This window comes from Strongylocentrotus purpuratus, unplaced genomic scaffold, assembly GCF_000002235.5.
Source record: "Strongylocentrotus purpuratus isolate Spur 01 unplaced genomic scaffold, Spur_5.0 spur5_scaffold_10, whole genome shotgun sequence".
NCBI classification, from domain to species: Eukaryota; Metazoa; Echinodermata; class Echinoidea; order Camarodonta; family Strongylocentrotidae; genus Strongylocentrotus; species Strongylocentrotus purpuratus.
Window position 1 is genome coordinate 14338605 of NW_022145595.1, and position 21841 is coordinate 14360445.

At 40.4% G+C, this 21841-nt stretch overlaps 1 protein-coding gene across 1 annotated transcript in view; it reads left to right on the forward strand.

The window, feature by feature from the left end:
• Positions 1 to 336: 336 nt before the first annotated feature.
• The window catches only part of LOC587016 (ubiquitin-conjugating enzyme E2 2), a 32058-nt gene continuing 10553 nt past the window's right edge, over positions 337 to 21841 (forward strand). The window contains exons 1-3 of the mRNA XM_030979576.1: positions 337 to 1015; positions 19984 to 20050; positions 21576 to 21607. Of these exons, the coding sequence (XP_030835436.1) occupies positions 992 to 1015; positions 19984 to 20050; positions 21576 to 21607 (123 nt within the window). The 5' untranslated portion in view covers positions 337 to 991. The remainder of the gene's footprint in view (positions 1016 to 19983; positions 20051 to 21575; positions 21608 to 21841) is intronic.

Sequence of the window (21841 nt, forward strand, 5' to 3'; positions counted from 1 at the left end):
AAACACTAACAAAGCCATGAATGTTTTGCTTACGATATTATTTTCAGATAGATAAATATTTATAAAAAAAAATAAACATATTAAAAAAAAAAAAAAAAAAGAGAGATATAACACGTGACGTTAAGTATTTTGGCAACAATAGTCACCAACTGACTAATCACCAACATGCCAAAACATAATAACAACTGAATCGCATCGGCATTCATTCTTTCCGAGAACATATTAACAGTAAGGAGTTAAAATTCCCTGCCCTCAGAAATTGTTGCAGCGCCATCTGTTGGAGTATGCTCGAGTTGTCCAGGATATTAGGTCGGGTTTCTCAGGGTCGGGCTGTCTGTGGGTCGGCCTTATCTAGGATTCCAAAATAGTGTTATGTAGTACTTGTATTATTCCCCCCTCCCTTCAGTCATTCACCTTTCATTCACCTTTCTCCCACCTGCTCCATGATAAAACAGAACCCACTATCCCATTACTTTTTATTATAAACAATTGACCACTAATGACCACCCAAGATTTAGATTCCAGGAACGAACCACATTCCAATAACTATGACTCATACTAGGCCCAAACCCCAGTCACTTACACTCTCCATAGCCACTCCCCATAATATCATGACAACCCTGACCATTGACCAATGATAAGCATGAATAAGTCACCCCTCCCAACATTGGTTTTCTCCCCAAACTTTCCTGAATGTAAAGTTGGAGAATGATAGGGACTTTTGGTTTCAGCCATCAACCGCTGAACAAGGGTTTTGAGATAAACTAGCTACAGATAATATTGTGTATCTCGGATTCTAGAGTCATCTACTAGAGAGTCATTGTGTTATGTACTTAAGCAAGAAGATTGAATAAATGTTGCTGAAACTGTAAACAAGCCTCCTCGCCTCATCTGTTATGCTCCTCGCCTCAATCACCGATCCCAACACAACAATAGTACACCATTATCGGTACGGTATCACCATCAGCAAAGTCGAAAACGCTAGCACAACATGGCATTAAAAAGAATACAGAAGGTAAGCCCATGAAATTGGAACATTATCATGCACAGTTGAAACAGGGGTAGATCTAGGCCTAGATCTATGTTGTTAGTGCTAGACCGAAAAGTCAGTCTATTTATTTCGTTGGTCTAGACCTGTCTTGATCTAGATCTAAAGTTAGAGTCTAGACTACAGATCATGAGATACTATGCTATGCCTATGTCACTGATGTGACACTTGTATTCATACGCATTATTACTTAGCAGTGCATTGACTAGACCGAATTTTCCGTCTCTTTCATTCGTTAGCCACTTATTGGGGTAGGGTCGGCCGGCTCTCTCTTTAGAGACGGAAGCCGTCTATACACATGTCCTTGCTAACGCCACGACCAGTTCTGGTCGTAGCGTTTTGCCCCCAAAATCCGGCCGACCCTACCCCAATAAGAGGCTAACGAACGAAAGAGACGGAAAATTCGGTCTATGCATTGACATGATTGACTCTATGCTTTGCTGGAGTCGATGCTAAATGCGTAATGCGTAATTGACCTCTAACTACAGTACAGGTAGGGAGGCCAATACCCAAATTTAACATTTTAAATACTCATTTATAGACCTAATAAAAGTTAAAACAAAGTTTAGAGGTTTAAACAAAAGTAGGGTAGCGCGCCCAGTATTCGGTCCATTCCCAGTATTCGGTCAGACAGCCGTTTCAACAGCTGTAACAATTTAAAAAATAATTTATGAGCCACGAAACTTGCACAAACAGGCAGCTGAACAACTTTTCTTAACTCTCAAAATTAAATCAGATTTAGGCCCCGGAAAGATCTCCAACTAAGCTCGAAATTGGTCAGTGTCGCACAACTTTCTGCACTTCTGCGCTAACATGCATAGCCATATGTATACTCAATAAATGAGGTGTCATATGAAAGATAACATATAAACATATCTTGGTCAAAACAGCAATTTAAACATTGTGTCCTGGCTAACTTTGAGGTTTGCCACTTTTGAGATATGACGCCCCGATCGATAAGTAGTCCCAGTCCTAAGGAACATTCTATCGTCAGACACCAATCCAACCACAAGCTTCACTCCACTCTTCACTCTCACAAGGACAAGCACCCATCCAACAAACAACCAGGCGTCTACAAGATTCCCTGCGATTGCGGCAAAGTCTACATTGGAGAAACCGGCCGCGATTTCGACACCCGACTTAAAGAACACAAGACCCCACCACCGACGCAGCGACTGGGACAAGTCAGCCATCGTCAAGCACGCACAACAAGAGCTCCACCGCATTCACTGGGATAAAAGTCACCTCATCACCACCATCCGACATTGGCACACCCGAAGGATCCGAGAAGCCATCGAGATCCCCAACACAACACCGTACCCCAAGACCCAGGCCTTCACATCAACAGTATCTGGCACCCAATCCTCCCTCACCATCCTACTTCCGACCAATCTTCAACCAACTCCACAACCAACACGCCAACCACCAACACTTCACCAATCCATCCATCCGTCAGCCCGGACACCACCTTCAACCACCCAACCACACCCACTCAACAAGCACTACACATTCTCAACTAGCCACCTCACCCACACAAGCACCACCCATGCCAACACCTCGCTACAACCTACGCCAACGCCGAAACCGCCGACCAACACACACAGAGCGACACCACTAATAGCCGTCCTCACCGCCCGATCGATACACCCACTCAACGACCGACACACCCCCCCCCCCCGCTACCCCGCCGACACCAACCACACGACGTCCGCATAGCCGCCGCCCGCCCACTCGTTTCCCGCCATTCACACAACCGCGCGCCACACCGACAGCTGCCTGCCAACCTGCCGAGCCCGCCGGCCCAGCGCTTTCCCCCAAGTCCGCATTCACGCCATAAGAACCGCCGCACGCCTAGCGAACACTCACTCTGGAAGACGGACAGTCAACCTGTCCGAAACGTCGAGTCTACTCTCTTGCTCTTGCTCTGCAACTCTACTCGCCTACTCAACTCTCCAACTCAATCCAGTCTTCTACTCAAACCTCTCATCCTGCCTACAACTTTCTGGTTTACAGTCCTTTTCAGGACTATACTCACTTCCGAAAGATACTCTTCCTTCCAACCTCCACTTTCTCGCCTTTCCATCTCACTTCAATTTTCTATCTACTTTCCTCAGTCCCTCGAGGACTTTACACATGGTGTACCGTAAACCTCTTCCGTGAACAATTCTATGCGCTCATATTTTCGCTAGCCCCCAGGGATCACAACTGATTACAGTTTAAAAATACCCTTCCCGCTATTTGGTGGATCAGCCAGGCGCGGATCCAGGATTTTCCAATAGGGGGGGCCGGAAATTCGAAAATCGCGCAGACCGTTATTTCAACTTACTGGTACCTACATGGAAAGGGGACATGCTCAAGTCACGTCTCTTGTCCGATATCAACATTCCCCGTTTTTAAGTTATGCTCGCGCGCAATCTTTTTGACATTTCCATCAGTAGGGCTGAAGCCTCTTGCCACAATATCTATTTTCTTGTTTCATAATTTGGCGAGCGAGCGGAAATTTGAGCATATGTATTTTTTGTTACCAAAATATACGAGATAAGATATAAAAAATGCATATTGGTAATTTTTAAATTTTAGGGGAAAGAGAGGCTGCACACATCCCGCATTAACTGCAGGTGTTTTGAAATGAAATCAGACTCCTCAAAAAATTAATAACCAAAACGCACGAATCCAGTTTCAAAAATCCAAAAAAATGTCAGCTTCAGAGGGGGGGGGGGGCACATCCCCCTCAGACTCCCTCTAAAAGTATTAACCGAATCGCACGAATCCAGTTAAAAAAATTCAGCTTCAGAGCTAGAGAGGACACCCCCCCCCCCCCCCCCCCCCCCCCCCCCCCCCCCCCCCAGTCACCCCTGTGCGCGCAAGCGCGAGATTAACGCTGGCTCGTCCTGGCGCTAATGCATACAGTGTAAGCAGGGACGGCGGAGCTATTTCTAAAGTGGAAAGCACCACCAAAAAAAAAAACGGCACCTACAAAGCGAAATCTTAAAGCGAAAATATACATTTTTTTAGACATTGGTATATACCCCTTCATTGTGATTCAATTATCAGGAACGATTTCAATATTTGTTTTTCTTTATATATTATACAAGAATTTGGAGAGGGGCTTGGAGAGACACTTAATATGGAATTTTTAATGGGTCACTGAACCTGTCATGAACTGACAGATCACTATTGATGATGATTGCTTAAGCATCACACTTTCGGCTGGGTGTGACTGTCTGAATATTCATTTGCGAGCGAGAAAAAAAATGTAAGATCTGTGAGGTCGCAGAATGAAAAATTACATCTTATAAAGAGGGAAAAAACAAATCATGATGGGGTTATAAGCACATTCTCATAACGGAAGACTGAAAAGACCTCTGTTAAGTGACATATAATTGTATCATCTATAAATGCGAGCGAGCGAGCTTTAGGGGAAATTACTCTTAGTCGCTTTAAATTAGGTGCAAGACTAATGATGAGAGGTAAAGGGGACACTTATCGAAAGGGATAAAGACACTTATTAGAAAAGAAAAGTAGCATGTGTCAATGTACAAAGAGTAATTTTCAAAGGTTCAAACGGGGCACTTCTTACACCTGAAAGGAGGCACTCACCAGAAATGAGATAGGGCACTTATAAGTATGGGAAATGGGCATTTGTCGACGGAAAAGGGGCATCCATCAGAAATTGATTTATCAGAGGTGAAAAGGGATAGGTCCCTTATTAGAAAGGAAAAGGGGCACGATTCAAAATAAAAGGGCAGTTAGCAGAGGTGAAAATGGGCACCCATCATAGATGAAAAGTGTACTTATCAGGAGGGGAAGGGGTACTTTTCAAAGTAAAACGAGCATCTCTCAGATTTGAATAGGGGCAACGGAGGTGAAGAGCGCACTGAAGTGAAAAGAATTAACTTTTCGTATATGAAAAAGGTCATTTACCAGAGATGAAAAAGGGTACTTATGAGAATGAAAAGGGACACTTTCTATTTATGAAGCGCCTCATTTTTCTAAACAGCCTTTATCAGATAGGAGAGGGGGCACATGTGTTGATAAAATGTACGCTTATCCGAGTTAAAAGGGTAGCTCTAAAAAGGGAAGGGGCAGGGGCACTTCTTACAAAGTAAAAGTGGCCCTTTGGGGGTACTTGAAAAGTGGGGGTAACTTTTCCCCCTACCCCTGCCACCCGCCCCATCATCTAAAAATCCAAAATGATGTTGTATAGTGGCCGGGCGCGGCTTTATCATGAGTGCTTTTATGTGAACCTCTTTTTTATGAATTTATGCTGGATTCCGACCCAGATTGCACACCCTAAAATGATAGTATGATCATCCCCAATACGCTTGCAGTTCACGTATGCACACCTTCCTCCATATCCATCGTTACCATCACTGCCATTTACGTATGGCCGGCCGGTGTGACCGCGCCGTTTGTCCTACCAGTTTCGTTTGTCCGTCGGACATAATATGCAGGTTTTCTGCTCGCACGGATCGTCCAAGGGACGATCCGTGCGGTTTGCTATCCGCGCAGTCTGTCCCCCCATTGTTTTACGTGTATATTTGATAAAAGGAAGCAACTCGGCAAATCAATGTATTTAGACTCATTGTAAATCATGTGGTTAGCATTTTTACTAGAAATTACATAAAAATAACTCTCTACAATTTTTTAAAGCAAATGGGCCAGTCCTTTTGAAAGTAGAAGTGAATATTTTGTTTAAAACCTTTATTCTATGAAGGCATACTCGTGATATCGGCCCCACAATTACTGTTGTAATCGATTGTAATCGTGGCTGCGTACTTCAACCAACTCACTACTAGTATATACTCGTGATACAGGCCCCGCCCCAAGTATTTGGGGGCGTTTCGAGGTTAATGAAGAAGTTAAATGGGAAATAAAATTGATTAAAAATGGGGTTGAAAGTGAATGGGGAGGCTAGAGTATTTAAGATAGGTAGAGCGTAGCACAAATTGGCGGATGCTCAGGAGGTAGGGGCATTTAATTAAGGTCAGATGAGCATATTTTAATACCTTATTCATGACACTGGCAGGTCACTAATTGGCGTATGGTCCAAGGGGCGGAGCCCCGGAAGCGCAGGGGGTTTAGGCATTACAATTAAGGTCAGATTAGCATCCAGGGGCCAGCCTTAGGGCCCAAGATGGGGTCCAGGGGGCAGAGCCCCCGGAATTAGCTCAGGGGTATGGGCATTTAATTACGGTTACATGAGCATACTTTCTTTTCTATTTCTTTCTATTTAATTCTCTTTAATATACTTGAGCCCCCAAGCCACCGTTCCGCGGGACCTGACATGTCGGCCTCTAAATAGTAAATAAGCACATTTCTTGCCTGACTGTAAATTGTGATATAATGTCATTCTCCAACAAACGCATAAAAAGTATAATTTACTAAAAAGTGATGAAAAATCCGGAAAATTAGACCATTTCAGCAACATCTGTATATCACTGGTATCAAATTAGAACCAATAAATTGGTGGGGGGGGGGGGGGTAGAAACTAGCTGAATACTTACACCTATGGTGTCGAGCGGCTCTTTCTTCATTTTATTGTTCGGTAATAAATAAGGGTATTTTTGTGTGGGTGTCACTCAGGCGCGGATATACGGGGGGCGATGGACCCGCCCCCCACCCCCCCCCCCCCCCCTCTTTGAAAAAATAAGAAAGGAAAGGAAAGAAAAAAGAAAGGAAAGGAAAAAGTAAAGAAAGAAGGGCTAAAAACACGAGTTAGAAGTAGACCCACTCACTTATCCGTATCAGGATAAATTAGCCCCCAAAATGCCAAAAAGAGCCCCCGAAAGTCATTAAAGTAACCCCGAAATGTTTAAAGTATTTTTTCCCTGATCCGTATATAGGACAAGGCCCTAGGTCAGCTAGCCATACTCCGATATTTGGGTCGTTTTCCGATCAGAACTAGCCCTAACTATCATTCCAGGATTTTGTTTCAGAACCTAAGACAAAGTTACCCAATCCCTTTAAGTTTCAAAAAGTAGACTTCATTGAATTGTAATTCAGACATCGGATCTCGCATATCATAGACCCAAAAATATATTTGGTGGATCTCGGATATCATTTAAACTCCCAAATATTTGGAGGGACTCTGATATCATTGAGCCCCCCCCCCATATGTTGGTGGGGCTCAGATATCAAAGCCCCCCCCCCCCCCCTCAATTGTTTTGGTGGGGCTCGGATAACATCACGGAGCCCCCCGATATTTGTGTGGGGCTCGGATATCATTGAGCCCCCCAAAAAAAATATTTCGGCCGGGCTCGGTTATCATAAGCCCCCTCCCCAATATTTTGTTCGTGCTGATGAGTTGAGGGAAGTGTATGCCGGAGATATTGACTTTGTAGCATTAACTCGGCAGCTACAGTACATGTAACAAGCCTCCAAGACGTGTCTGACGATGAGAGTAAACCTATCAAATACATTAAAACAATCTGTGAGATTGTCAACAACAGTCCAATCTATATTAGAGATCATTCTCAGAGGTGCACATCCTTCTTCTCATTTACCTTACAATCCCGGTTACAACGGCAACTTGCGAGAGAACATTCTCTGTCTTGAAACGGATCAAAACTTCTCTGATAAGCACAATGACCCAAAGAAAGCTCAACCAAAGCTTAATATTACACATATATAAATCTCGTACAGATAAACTGAACTTGAAAACTATTGCCCAAAACTTTGTTTCCAGAAACACAAGAAGACAAAACTTCTTTGGCACATTTGTCTGAGGCTGCATGAAAAGAAGAAAAGTCTGAATTTTTTCGCCGCGATGACATAGACGAGGAACAAAGAATTTATTTTCAGGTGCAAATTAAAGACAAAGGAGGATCTCAGAATTATATTTTTGGGTGGTGCCACATTTCAGTTTTTAAATATGTCCGATTATAGGCATGTGTGACAATAAAAGTTTTTTTTTCACGTTCCTGGGGTATTATTTTTTCCAAAGGTGTTTAATGTGTGTTATTTTAACACCTAGTACTTTGTCATACTTAATAAAATAAACTGAATATCTTATGATTCAACGATTTCTTCAAGTAGGCCTACTTTTATTAATTTCTTCAACTGCTTAAAAGTAAGTCTACAAATGCTTTGTTATTGTAGAGCTGTAGTGTGAATAGGCTACTTAGTAATTCACATTTATAGATTGGTGCACATCATTATGCTTGATCATCCTCTCCTATCTGTTTATTTTCATTCCTCTGTTAGTCATCCTTTATTTGCTACCTATGATATTTGAATATTCATTATTTCCTTTTATTATATAAATGAACATGTAAATCCCTATATATGCAAAATAAACCCTGGAGGTTTAAAGTTGTAAAGCCCATGGCAGTTCAACACACGCAATCATGAAATAAGGGTGTCTTCATCAAAGTGTTTCTGTAAGTTTAGAACCACGCCCTGTGTCTACCCGCTCAGGCCACTCTACATTCAGGGGCGTCGCTAAAGGGGGGGGGGGGGGGGGGGGGTTGAAGTCGGTGGTATTTTATTATGTCGGTCGGCCAGCAATTTTTCCCCCTGTGACTGTGACTTTTTATCGGACAAAGCTTTGCGCGCTCTTTAAGTGATTCGCTTGCTCAATACCGCCCCTCCCTAAAATAAGATCCTAGCTACGCACCTGCATTAAAATATATAGCTATGATGCTTACTAAGTTTGAGAAATAATTTGAATATTTATGTCGTCGACGAAAATGACCATTTGCGCATAACAATTTAGCCTTTGGCCCCGGGTTTATAGGGTTAAATTTGTAGATATTGGAACATTTAATTTTGTCGGTAATTAATTGGTGGCTTGTTTTGGCGGGAATCGTTGGCCTCTATACCCCCCCCCCCCCACCCCACTGAAAAAGGTCTAGCGACGCCACTACTGACGACACATCAGGCCTATACTTGCGTTTTGTGAGAGGCTCAAGTATCCGGCCAGCTATGAGTAAGTTTTGAAGAAAAACAAACGAGTACTCCCTTTCCAATCGTATTGGTTATTGGGGAATTTCGAATGTCATCAAATATTTTTTTTTTCCTTTTAACATAATAATTGTTTTGCGACTCAATTCAGGCCTGACTAAAATAAACTTTTTCGTAAGGCAACAGACAAGTAATTTAGTCATATACCTGATAACATTTGAAGATTTCCTACACTAGTGCCTGACCATGCGTGTCCCATATTTGAACACTAAGTTGCACCTGAAATTGCAACATGTGCATTATAAGCTCCAAACGCTTTCTTTCATACAAATACACAACAAAAAATCTCCAAAGCTTGAATGCATACTATTTCACAAGATGTAATTAAACAATATGAATATATTAATGATACACTTACATGTACATGCAAATGCATGATCATTTTTGCGCTTCTTGCTCCCAGCAAGATAGTTTCCTCCTAAATTTAATTTTGTTGCTGTTATGAGTTTATGAGTTTATATTCATATTTTTGTTATCAAACAGGAATAAATAAATGAATATATAAATACATTTGTACAATGATAATTGTAAAATGATGATAGAAGAACCAATGAAAATCGCAACTGATCTTCCCTAATTCGTTTTCTTTTCTTCCTCTTTGTTTTCTGTCCCTTTCTCTCCTCTTTCCCTTTCACTTCCCTTACTTCTCTCTCTCTGTCTCTCTCATTTAAGTTTGCTGAGGGTGGCAGGGGCCATGGGTGTCGATCCGTAACTGATACCTATTCATCAGGGGGGGATGATCTATTCATTCATCCCCCCCTGATGAATAGGTATTACGTAAGGATCGACACCCATGGCAGGGGCCTTTCGCCCCTCCCCGATCCACACGATTTTGGTGTTCCATTTTAGCTCTCCTCTTTCCCTTTCCCTTCTTTCTCTCTTTTTTTTTTTTGGGGGGGGGGGGGGGGAAGAGGCAAAGGCCTTTCTCCACGATCCACATCTTGTTTGCAGAAAAATTGCAACTGATATTCCTTCTTTTCTTTCTTCTTTTGTTTGTTTCCCTTTCCTTCCTTCTCTCTTGTTTTGCGGGGGGGGGGGGGGGGGGCCAACAGCATGGGCGGCAAGGCCCTTCCGGCCCCCAATCTCCTTCTTTTCCCTTTTTCTTTTCTTCTTCCTTTTCTATTCTTTCCCTTTTCCTTCTTTTCCTTCCTTCTCTCTCTCTCTTTGCTAAGGGGGGGGGGGAGGGGTACAAATCGGGACAAATTGCAACTAAGCTTTCCTAATTCCTTTTCTTTTCTTCCTCTTTGTTTTCTGTCCCTTTCTCTCCTTTTTCCCTTTCCCTTCCCTTACTTCTCTCTCTCTCTCTCTCTCTCTCATTTAAGTTTGCTGAGGGAGGCAGGGCCTTTCGCCCCTCCCCCCGATCCACACGATTTTGGTGGGATTAATGGCAACTGATCTCTGCTTCTTTTCACCCTTTTCTTTTCTTCTTCCTCTTTTGGGTTCCATTTTAGCTCTCCTCTTTCCCTTTCCCTTCTTTCTCTTTTTTTGTTGGCGGGGAGGGGGGGGTGGTCGGGGAGGGGGGGGGGAAGGCAGAAACAAAGGCCTTTCTCCGCGATCCACATCTTGTTTGCAGAAAAATTGCAACTGATATTCCTTCTTTTCTTTCCCTTTTCTTCCTTCTCTTTTGTTTTGCGGGGGGGGGGGGGGTGAGGCAACAGCATGGGCGGCAAGGCCCTTCCGGCCCCCAATCTCCTTCTTTTTCCCTTTTTCTTTTCTTCTTCCTTTTCTCTTCTTTCCCTTTCCCTTTCTATTCCATCCTTCTCTCTCTCTCTTTGCTAGGGGGGGGGGGGGGTACAAATCGGGACAAATTGCAACTGATCTCCCTTACCTTTCTTCTTCCTCTTCCCCCCTTCCCTTCCCTTACTTCTCTCTCTCTCACACATTTAAGTTTGCTGAGGGAGGCACGGGCCTTTCGCCCCTCCCCCTCCCCCGATACACCGATTTTGGTGTGATTAATCACAACTGATCTCTGCTTTTTTTCACCCTTTTTCTTTTCTTCTTCCTCTTTTGTGTTCCATTTTAGCTCTCCTCTTTCCCTTTCCCTTCTTTCTCTCTTTTCCCTTACTCTCCCGCTTTACCTTCTTTCTCTCTCTGACTCTCTCTCTATCTCTCTCTCTCTATTCATTTTTTGTTGGCGGTTGGGGGTCAAGACCCTCTCGCCCTGGGCTAGTATGATAAAAGTTGATGAATTCATTGGGTTTCCGGGGTCGGATAATCTGATTATGATGTTCTTTTATCCATAAGCGAGTTCGTAATACACACTCCGCATGCGCCAAAATCGGGAACGAACTTTTACAAGGTCACATGAACATAAAGAGAGCTGAGAGAGAAACTGTAATTTGTTTGTGTGCTGGCCTTTCCTTTGTGAATGATCACATCTGACACATCAGTCACCGAAAATCATTTCTGAATGTCGGAATTGGTTCTTTATAGTAAACTTTACTTGAAATCTGGTCATCGGTAAAGTATTATCGGCATTATCGTGATCCAAGTCCCCAGGGACTCGACCTTTATGTCTAGACGTTGCATAATGCAATTCGTATTGGTATTTTATTCCATCTCAGAGTGATTATAGACGTTATTTTTTAAGGATAATAAAGATAAAGCTGTCTGGGTTTTTAAAGATAATGCTTCAAAACAAATCGAACAAGCTGTTTATTTCTTTATTCATGGTTTGTTTCTACTATTTATCTATTTTCATTGCCAACCCTCGGAAACGAATTTATTATGCATTTCACAGAGGAAGTTTGCATAGGAGAACTATGCTTTCCAATGGATCCGTACAATATGGCACAGCTTTAGGGGCCTGGAAGAGCCCCTATCGGGGGTTCCGGGGCGGAGCCCCAGGATGCTCTCGAGTTTATTTGACTTTCAAGAGAAAGTGTCTCTAAGATATAAAGAGAGGTTATTTCTTCAATGAAGTGAAAGGACTCTTGAAAATAAAATAGCCCTTTCATTTCATTTTAGAAATAAACTCTAATCCATCCCTTGATATTTAAATTGCACTGCTCCTACTTCGTGCTTTGTTCACACTCTCCCTGATCTATAAAGAGTGCTTTCTCTATTTGATCATCAACAGAAGCGAAATGCTAGGCCACAAACTTTTCGAAGCGTGACCAGATTCAAAGTATGCTTAAAGGGGCATTGATGTATGTAGAAAAAAAAAGATTAAGATCCATGCAGCGCTACGAAATGAAAAGAACTAGAATGAGAAAACTAAAGTTGAGATTCGACCTTTATGTCTAGACGTTGCTTAATGCATTTCGTATTGGTATTATCTCCCGTCTGAGAGTGATTATAGACGTTATTTTTTTAAGGAAAATAAAGATAAAGCTGTCCGGGTTTTTAAAGATAATGCTTCAAAACAAATCGAAAAAGCTGTTTATTTCTTTATTCATGATCTGTTTCTACTGTTTATCTATTTTCATTGCCAACCCTCGAAAACGAATTTATTATGCATTTCACAGACGAAGTTTGCATAGGAGAACTATATATATATATATATATATATCTATTTATATGTATGTATACATAATATATACAAATTGTTTATTGGGCTATTTTGCTTTCTAATGGATCCGTACAATATGGCACAGCTTTAGGGGCCTCGAAGAGCCCCTACCGGGGGTTCCGGGACGGAGCCCAGGATGCCATCTCAAAGTGATTATAGACGTTTTTTAAGGATAATAAAGATAAAGCTGTCCGGGTTCTTAAAGATAACGCTTCAAAACAAATCGAACAAGCTGTTTATTTCTTTGTTCATAGTCTGTTTCTACTGTTTATCTATTTTCATTGCTAACCCTCGAAAATGAAGTTATTATGCATTTCACAGAGGAATATTGCATAGGAGAAACTATATATATATATATATATATATATATATATATATATACAAATTATGTATTGGGCTTATTTTGCTTTCTAATGGATCCGTACAATATGGCACAGCTTTAGGGGCCTGGAAGAGCCCCTACGGGGGTTCCAGGGCGGAGCCCAGGATGCTCTCGAGTTTATTTGACTTTCAAGAGAAAATTGTCTCTAAGATATATAGAGAGATTATTTCTTCACTGAAGTGAAAGGACTCTTGAAAATAAAATAGCCCTTTCATTTCATTTTAGAAATAAACTCTATTCCATCCCTTGATATTTAAATTGCACTGCTCCTACTTTGTGCTTTGTTCACACTCTCCCTGATCTATAAAGAGTGCTTTCTCTATTTGATCATCAACAGAAGCAAAATGCTAGGCCACGAACTTTTCGAAGCGTGACCAGATTCAAAGCATGCTTAAAGGTAAAGACCAGTATTGGAAATGCCCCAATTTCAAAAAATGAAATGGAAGCTCTCATTACCAATCATGTGAAAGAATATGTTTTGACTAATACATGATGATAAAAAATTTGCGGGGAAACCGCCTACTAATTCATATATTTAGTAAATTTGTTTCTCTCATGGTAGTGTGAGAGATATAGGGTAGTCCCATATACATCTTTCTGTGTATAGTGCTTGTAACTTTACGAAGAATGGGCCAAATTTCTTATCATTTTGATGATTCCAGAACCTTGCAGATGCTAGATGCTAGATGATCAACCTTTTCTGATCGATTCCACAACGTTTCTTTCACAATGCAATCGCATGACCATTACTGGTCTTTACCTTTAAATGGGGGCATTGATATATGTAGAAAAGAAGGATTAAGATCCTGTGCAACGCTTCGAAATTTAAAAGAAGAATAAGAAAAATAAAGTTGAGATTCAACCTTTATGTCTAGACGTTGCATAATGCATTTCGTTTTGGTATTTTATTCCATCTCAGAGTGATTATAGACGTTATTTGTTAAGGATAATAAAGATAAAGCTGTCCGGGTTTTTAAAGATAATGCGTCAAAACAAATCGAACAAGCTGTTTATTTCTTTATTCATGGTCTGTTTCTACTGTTTATCTATTTTCATTGCCAACCCTCGAAAACGAATTTAGTATGCATTTCACAGAGGAAGTTTGCATAGAAGAACTATATATATATATATATCTATATATATGTATGTATACACATATATATGCAAATTATTTATTGGACTTATTTTGTTTTCTAATGGATTTGTACGATATGGCACAGCTTTAGGGGCCTGGAAGAGCCCCTACCGGGGGTACCAGGGCGGAGCCCCAGGATGCTCTCGAGTTTATTGACTTTCAAGAGAAAGTGTCTCTAAGATATAAAGAGAGGTTATTTCTTCAATGAAGTGTCAATGAAGTGAAAGGACTCTTGAAAATAAAATAGCCCTTTCATTTCATTTTTAGAAATAAACTCTAATCCATCCCTTGATATTTAAATTTCACTGCTCCTACTTCGTGCTTTGTTCACACTCTCCCTGATCTATAAAGAGTGCTTTCTCTATTTGATCATCAACAGAAGCAAAATGCTAGGCCACGAATTTTTCGAAGCGTGACCGGATTCAAAGTATGCTTAAATGGGGGCATTGATGTACGTAGAAAAAAGGATTAAGATCCCATGCAACGCTTCGAAATGTAAAGAACTTAGAATGAGAAAACTAAAGTTGAGATTCGACCTTTATGTCTAGACGTTGCTTAATGCATTTCGTATTGATATTATCTCCCGTCTGAGAGTGATTATAGACGTTATTGATAATAAAGATAAAGCTGTCCGGGTCTTTGAATATAATGCTTCAAAACAAATCGAACAAGCTGTTTATTTCTTTATTCATGGTCTGTTTCTGTTTATCTATTTTCCTTGCCAATCCAAAAAAACGAATTTAGTATGCATTTCACAGAGGAAAGTTTGCATATTGATGAAACATATGGGTGCAGGCCAAGATTTAAACCCACTCAAGTGTGAATTTGGCGCATCTTCCGTCATCTTCTTCAACCAGGAAATGGACTTCATTGTAGCCTTAGGACAGGATGGTGAAATAAAATTGATAAAAGAACATCATAATCAGATTATCCGACCCCGGAAACCCCATGAATTCATCAACTTTTATCATACTGGTCCTTTTCCTTTGAAACTACGCTTGACCTTTAACTCGGATGGCGGCCATTTTTTATTTGGCCAATATGGCCAGCATGACAGCCCCAAGGAGACCTGTAATTGATACATGCTACAAAAAATTGGGGAAAAAAGCATAATTCCGACTCAGTTTCGCATAACCTAAAAATAAGAATACGGTCAGTCACCCCTACCCCCTTCCCCTCAATACATCCGCCTTCACGCACCCCCCCCCCCCCCCCCCTCTTCCCCTTGTCTTTCCCTTATTCGTCGTTACTGTCACCAATTTATAGTGCCATTTCGTTGTCTTTCTTTCTCCCGGCTCCTCTCTTCTGTTTCTTTGCTCTTTTTTTAACTCTCTCTCTTTTCTTTTCTTTTTTCTTCTCTTTTCTTTTTATCTTTTCCCTTTTCCCCCTTTTATTTTTCTTTCTTCTTTACTTCCTCTTTTTCCTTCTCAATTTTTTTGCGCCGCCAATAGGGGGGGCCGCGGCCGTTTCGGCCCACCCCTGGATCCGCCACTGGATCAGCTAATTAGGGGGCGTGTGCTCCGCTCAGTCCAAACCATGGTTACATTGCGTAACATCTCCGCGTACGAACGAAACCCGGACGTCAATTACACATTATAGTGAATGAAAGTATGGCTAGCAATTCGCGCAATAAACCCGGAAGTAAATACACGTTATAGTCAATGGCAATATCGCGGAGACAACGTGCACGTGCATGTGCACGTGCGATATTGCCATTGACTATAACGTGTAGTCACTTCCTGGTTTTTTAGCGCGAACGGCTATCCATACTAGTCAATGGCAGGCATCGCGGAGACAACATTAACGTGGCTCAAGCTGCAAGTTGCGCATTGGCTTAGCAGCATGCGTACGATATGCATACGCTTGCATATCGCGCGATACAGCTGTTTGGCTAAATTAGCAAAACAACATCACTCTGCGTGGACGTCTTTTTCGTCGATTTTGACCAAAATGATATGAATATACCAGCGTTTTGGAGGGGCTGTATCTTTTGATAGAAACATCGGTGAAGCTTCAAATTTGAAATGTATTATTCTGATTACACTTTTTATTCAAATATCAAACAAAAATGGTGAAAAACAATCCCAAATTGAAAATTGAAAAATCGTTCAGACACCCTAGTTTGATATCAAATTTTTTCATAAAATCATTGACCAATTTTCATGGTCGCGCAATGCACGTAGACTGCATAGGGATGCGTGCAATCTCTATAGGAAGTATTTTAGCACACAACATCGGGTGCGCGATCAGACACCCTACTAATTTGCTATAACTGTAGAACTCCCCTGAGATGATGGCAAGCTGGCAATCATTGTGTCAACACAACACCATGGCTCGTGATGGCAGTCAAAAAATTAATGAGTCAATGATGATGAGGTGAGGTGATGACGATGGCATTCATCATGTCAACACAACACAATACTAGATAATGACGAGGTGGTGACGATGGCGTTCATCGTGTCACTACAACGATAAGTGTCAGTGGAAAAGACAGATCCAAGAATATGCTAGCCAAAGCGATTCAAGTCTCTCCACAAATGAAATATAAAAAGAGTCGAATGATGAACAAGTCACCCGGAAATATCTTTTTAAACATTTCTCATACATTACTGCACAACACTTGTGTCTAGTGCTGTGAGAATAAGGTCCTATGTCATAGACTACACTTGTTTGGCGCGTGATCTGACCGGAACTCATACATATTCATATATTTTGTCGCAAAGACGCAATCATACCCTCTATTCTTGGCTTGAACAATGACGTCACTGTTCACAGTTTTCCTTCTCGTTTAGAGATGGCTGTATCTATGGGGCTCAAACCAAAGCAAGATTGGCATAAACATTGTACTCTATCCACCTTCCAATGTTCAGTTTGTAAAAATCTGTATTAAAAAAGATATAATCTTTTTTGTTTATATTTTCTAGTTGTTAGAAGTGGCATTTGTGAACATCTGCAATGTTAATCTCTATCAAAAGTTCTTTGACTTGACTGTTTCGTAGGTAGTTTTTGGCCTACATGTAGCAAGGCAGTTTTCAGCCGCATGAACGTACATGTGCGTAGCCAGTAGGGAGCGCGCCCTGTGCGTTCACCCGCTGATGCTATACATGTAGCACGGGTTCGCTGTGGTACCAAAAAATATAACGCGTGCGGCCAGAGCACGTAATCCCCCACACGGCCGAAAACTACACCTGCAGGTACGGCAGGGAATAATTTTCCTCAAATTTTTTGATTAGCAATTTCAGCCGATGGATAAATATTTCAAATGAAATTCTGTACATTTCAAAAGATATTTTGTATATCAGTCAATTTGTGTACTTTGATCTCTCTCCCTCTCTCTCTCTCTCTCTCTCTCTCTCTAGCTACATGTACATGTACAATGTACAGGGTGTATAACACTAACCATGGATCATGCACTAACATCTTCCAATCATGACCTTCCATTCAAACTTCTCAATTGGGAGTATAGACTGCTCACGTAGACATTTTTACTGAAATATCTTTTTTAACACTTCTCATACATGATTTACTGCACGAGCTTGACACCCGTGTCTAATGCTGTGAGAATAAGATACTAGAACTTACATACCATATTACTAAGGCATTTGAAGAGCCATCATGCTTGTCAGGGAACATTTTTGTATACTGATGTTCATACTTGTATAATAACAATGATAACGCTCACAAATTATTTTTTCACCTCTTCCCATAACTCAACCTTCTCTTTAAGTTTTGTTAAACTTACGGTAGTTACCGTTATTACTGTACATGTATATTGTGTATATTGTGTAAATTTATTGATGTTAAAAAAGAAAAATAATTCAAAGTTTGTTGCTGTTTCATATTCAAATTGGTAGTCAAATAGCGCACCTGTACTTCCATGTAGGCCCATTTTTAGTTCATGTGTGTAACATATAATTTTTCCGGGTGAGTACATGTACTTGTCTACACTGTATGATGATTTTCCATAAAATACATGTACATGTACATGTATACAATTACATGTACTGGTAGCCAAATAATGAACTCAACAAGTCTCGTTCATTATCTGATTGTGACTTTACATGTACACTGTGCATGTACAGTACCAGGCGCGTACGCAGGGGGGGGGGGGGGGGGGGGTTTGGGGGGTTAAACCCCCCCCTTTGGAATTTTTTTGTGTGTAAACCCCCCTAAAAAAAAACCTAAAAACCCCCCCCCCCCCCCCCTTTTGGTTTTTTTTTTTTTTTTTTTTTTTTTTTTTTTTTTAATTATTAAAAAAAAAAAAAAAAAAAAAAAAAAAATTATTCTCATGGCCGACCTAAAAAAGGTGACCTTACCCCCCCCCAACGGAGCAAAATGTCAAATTTCCAAATTTGCGATTTTTTTGGGACCAAAAAAAAAAAAAAATGTGTCCTCTTACCCCCCCCCCCCCCCCCCCCCCCCGCTTATTCACCGGCTGGCTGAGTCGTTGCGAAATTTTCGGACCGATTTATAAATGTTAAAACCCCCCCTTGAAAAAATCCTGCGTACGCGCCTGTACAGTACATGTACATAGTACCTGCGTGCAGTGCATATTGACAAATGCAGTAATCATGAGTTATTTATGATACAGTCAAACCTGTCTACAGCGACCGCCCAAGGGAAACACAAAAAGTGGTCCTTGTAGACAGGTTCCTTTAGTACTGTGCATGTTTCAATGAGAAACCGTTTTCAAGGGAAACCAAAAATGTGCTTGTTGTAGACAGGTGGTCACTAAAGCAGGGTTTGACTGTGCATGTACAGTGTACATGTTACATGACTAACCTGAGGAGTAAATTCTGAGTATGATTTGTTAATCATGACTAGATATTAGTGTCTCATTTCACCAACTTTGTACTTCCTCATTCATCATCTTGATTGTTATGACTTTCCGTGCGTGCAGTGGTGCAGTGGTGCAGTGCGTATTGAACAATGCCCAGTTTGTAAACATGAGTTATTTGTATAATACCATAACTAAACTGCCTTTAACATGAGGAGTAAGTTCTGAGTATTCTTTGTACAGTAATTTGGTTTCATTGAACTGAAAGTTGCTCCTTTGTCCTTACCCTGTACATGTATGTTTTCAGTTTCCTTTCAGTTGTAGTTTACCTAAGATACATGTACAGTAATCACTCTGTGATTTCAATCATGTTATTTGAAATTTGTTCTGTACAGGTGTATCTTAGACTAGTTTTTCTGTGTTTCTTAAACTTTTTTTTTCTTCATCAAGATACAAAGAATGCCAAGGTCATGAACTTCAATTTTTTGTCTCGCCTGCATAATTTCATCCATTGTTATTTCTTGTTCAAAGTCTCTGAATGTCCCGTACATGTACGTCACAATCCAATTACATGTACATTAGCTTGGACCTGTCTATAGATATATTGTACCTTCTTTTGTATTCATATTTGCATTTTGTATTGATTGATTGATTGATTTGTATGTTCATGTACATGTACATGTACATGTATATCGCCATGAGTGTCATGTCTGACGGACCTGGGGGTGTTTCACAAAGACTACACTTCACTACAGTAAGACTGACTTTATGTTTGCCACTGTTTGCTATCACCATTTACTGGCATCGGTCACTCAAGGGACGTACAAATCATGGGCACAAATCTACAAAATTTACATATTTTGATGATTTATTATTAGGAGGAGAAAATATTATCTAAAGACCATAATTGAGAGACTAATGGTGAGACAGAGAGCAACAAGTGGCATGAATGGCTTGCTATAGTTAAGTCCAACTTAAAATTGATCTTAAATTCTAAATAGTCTTTGTGAAACACTTTCCAGGTGCGCTTGACATGTATAAGAACTTAGCTAGAAGCCAAGCCACCACTATTATTATATATTATGATGTTTTTCATGTTTTCATGACTGGATTTTAGTTTGTCATTTCACCGGTGTATTTCCTTGTTCTTCTTCTTCTGTCACAGGAATACCAGGATGTAAAAACAGATCCCCCACAACAATGTACAGCAGGCCCTGTTTGTGACGATAATTGTAAGTACATTTACTCAAGAAACCTCTTTAAAGGTAAAGACCAGTATTGGAAACGCCCCAATTTCAAAAAATGAAATGGAAGCTCTCATTACCAATCATGTGAAAGAATATATTTTGACTAATACATGATGATAAAAAATTTGCTGGGAAACCGCCTACTAATTCATATATTTGGTAAATTTTTTTCTCTCATGGACTGTGAGAGATATAGGGTAGTCCCATATACATCTTTCTGTGTATAGTGCTTGTAACTTTACGAAGAATGGGCCAAATTTCTTATCATTTTGATGATTCCAGAACCTTGCAGATGCTAGATGCTAGATGATCAACCTTTTCTGATCGATTTCACAATGTTTCTTTCACAATGCAATCGCATGACCATAACTGGTCTTTACCTTTAAAGGTATACAAAGTTTTGGTATGGGGTCATGAATTTGGTTCAAATGAACATATTGGAAGCATATGCGATCCTACCACCATCAGTGATCGTTGTTGGGATTGAAATCGGGTCTAAAGTTATGAAATTGTTAATAATAAACTATTTATGTTGTATAGCTCCCTCTCAAGGTCAAGATATTAATTAAGCTATAAAACAATGTTTCTTGACTAAAATCGACTGACTAGCTATCCCATTTGCAAAATATATCAGAACTACACATTCTGAGATTTTCATGGTCGCAGCTACTATTGTGTGGCCGTAGGCGCTATTTGAAATTTATCAAGATTTACCGGGAGCACCGGTAAATTTTTATATGCAATATTTCTCGAAAGCAGGAGTGTTTTAGGGGCTAAATTTTCTAGTGCTTATAATACATCCACAGGGGCATCCAAATATATCCAAATTGTAAAGAATCACTATCCACCCGATTTTCAAAATTTCCCAAAACTTTGTATTACTTTTAAGGGTCTCATCCTTAATATTCCTTCTCTTAATCAGAAACAATCTTCTCTGTTTATGTCGAATAGACCTGTCCTCATCAGCTCAAGATTGCCAAATATCCCGCTATTTGAACTATCCCGATCACAAATTGTCCAGCTAATTTGCGTCTTCATCAGCCCGAAGTTGCAATTAGCGGGATATTTGGTCAAGATAATCATCCTAAGATATCTTGGGCTAGTTTGCAAAATATCCCACTATTTGGCAAATATCCTGCTATTTGTCCGGTGCGTCTTCTCCAGCCCGAAGACTCGCACTATTTGTGTGAGCAAATTGCCCAAAAATGCGTCCGTGCAGTGTTGGCATGCCGCTTTTTTAGATTCATAGCGCCGCCTAGGAAATTACTGATTTTTTCCACAAATTACTGATTTTGAGCCTTGTGATTACTGATTTTCTGTTCTGGAGGTTGGCAGCTCTGCAAAAGTCATGTCAAAGGTCACTTAAGCCTTAGGTCAGTTATGCTGCAAAAAAACTTAGCATGAGATTATAGATAATCTTGAGGTTTGATACCAATCAAAACTACGTTCAAGAGTAGATTTATGTGCATTCATGTGAACTTGAATCATTTTCTTATTTTTTTACCAACAGTATATCATTGGCAAGCAACAATAATGGGTCCGGTAAGTATACAAATAAAATAAAAATCATTAATAAAGTAGGGCCTATTTATATACGTAGTGCATTTTCCATGTACGTGTTCAAATGTGTTTTACAATTATGTTAACAGTGGAGGTGAGTTTTGAGATCATTTCTGAAGGTACTGTTATTGAGTGATTGTTGGTTCCAAAGAAATCTGGGTAGGTTATCTATTTTAGCAGAAAAGAAAAAGAAAACAGTTGATGTTGCATTATGCA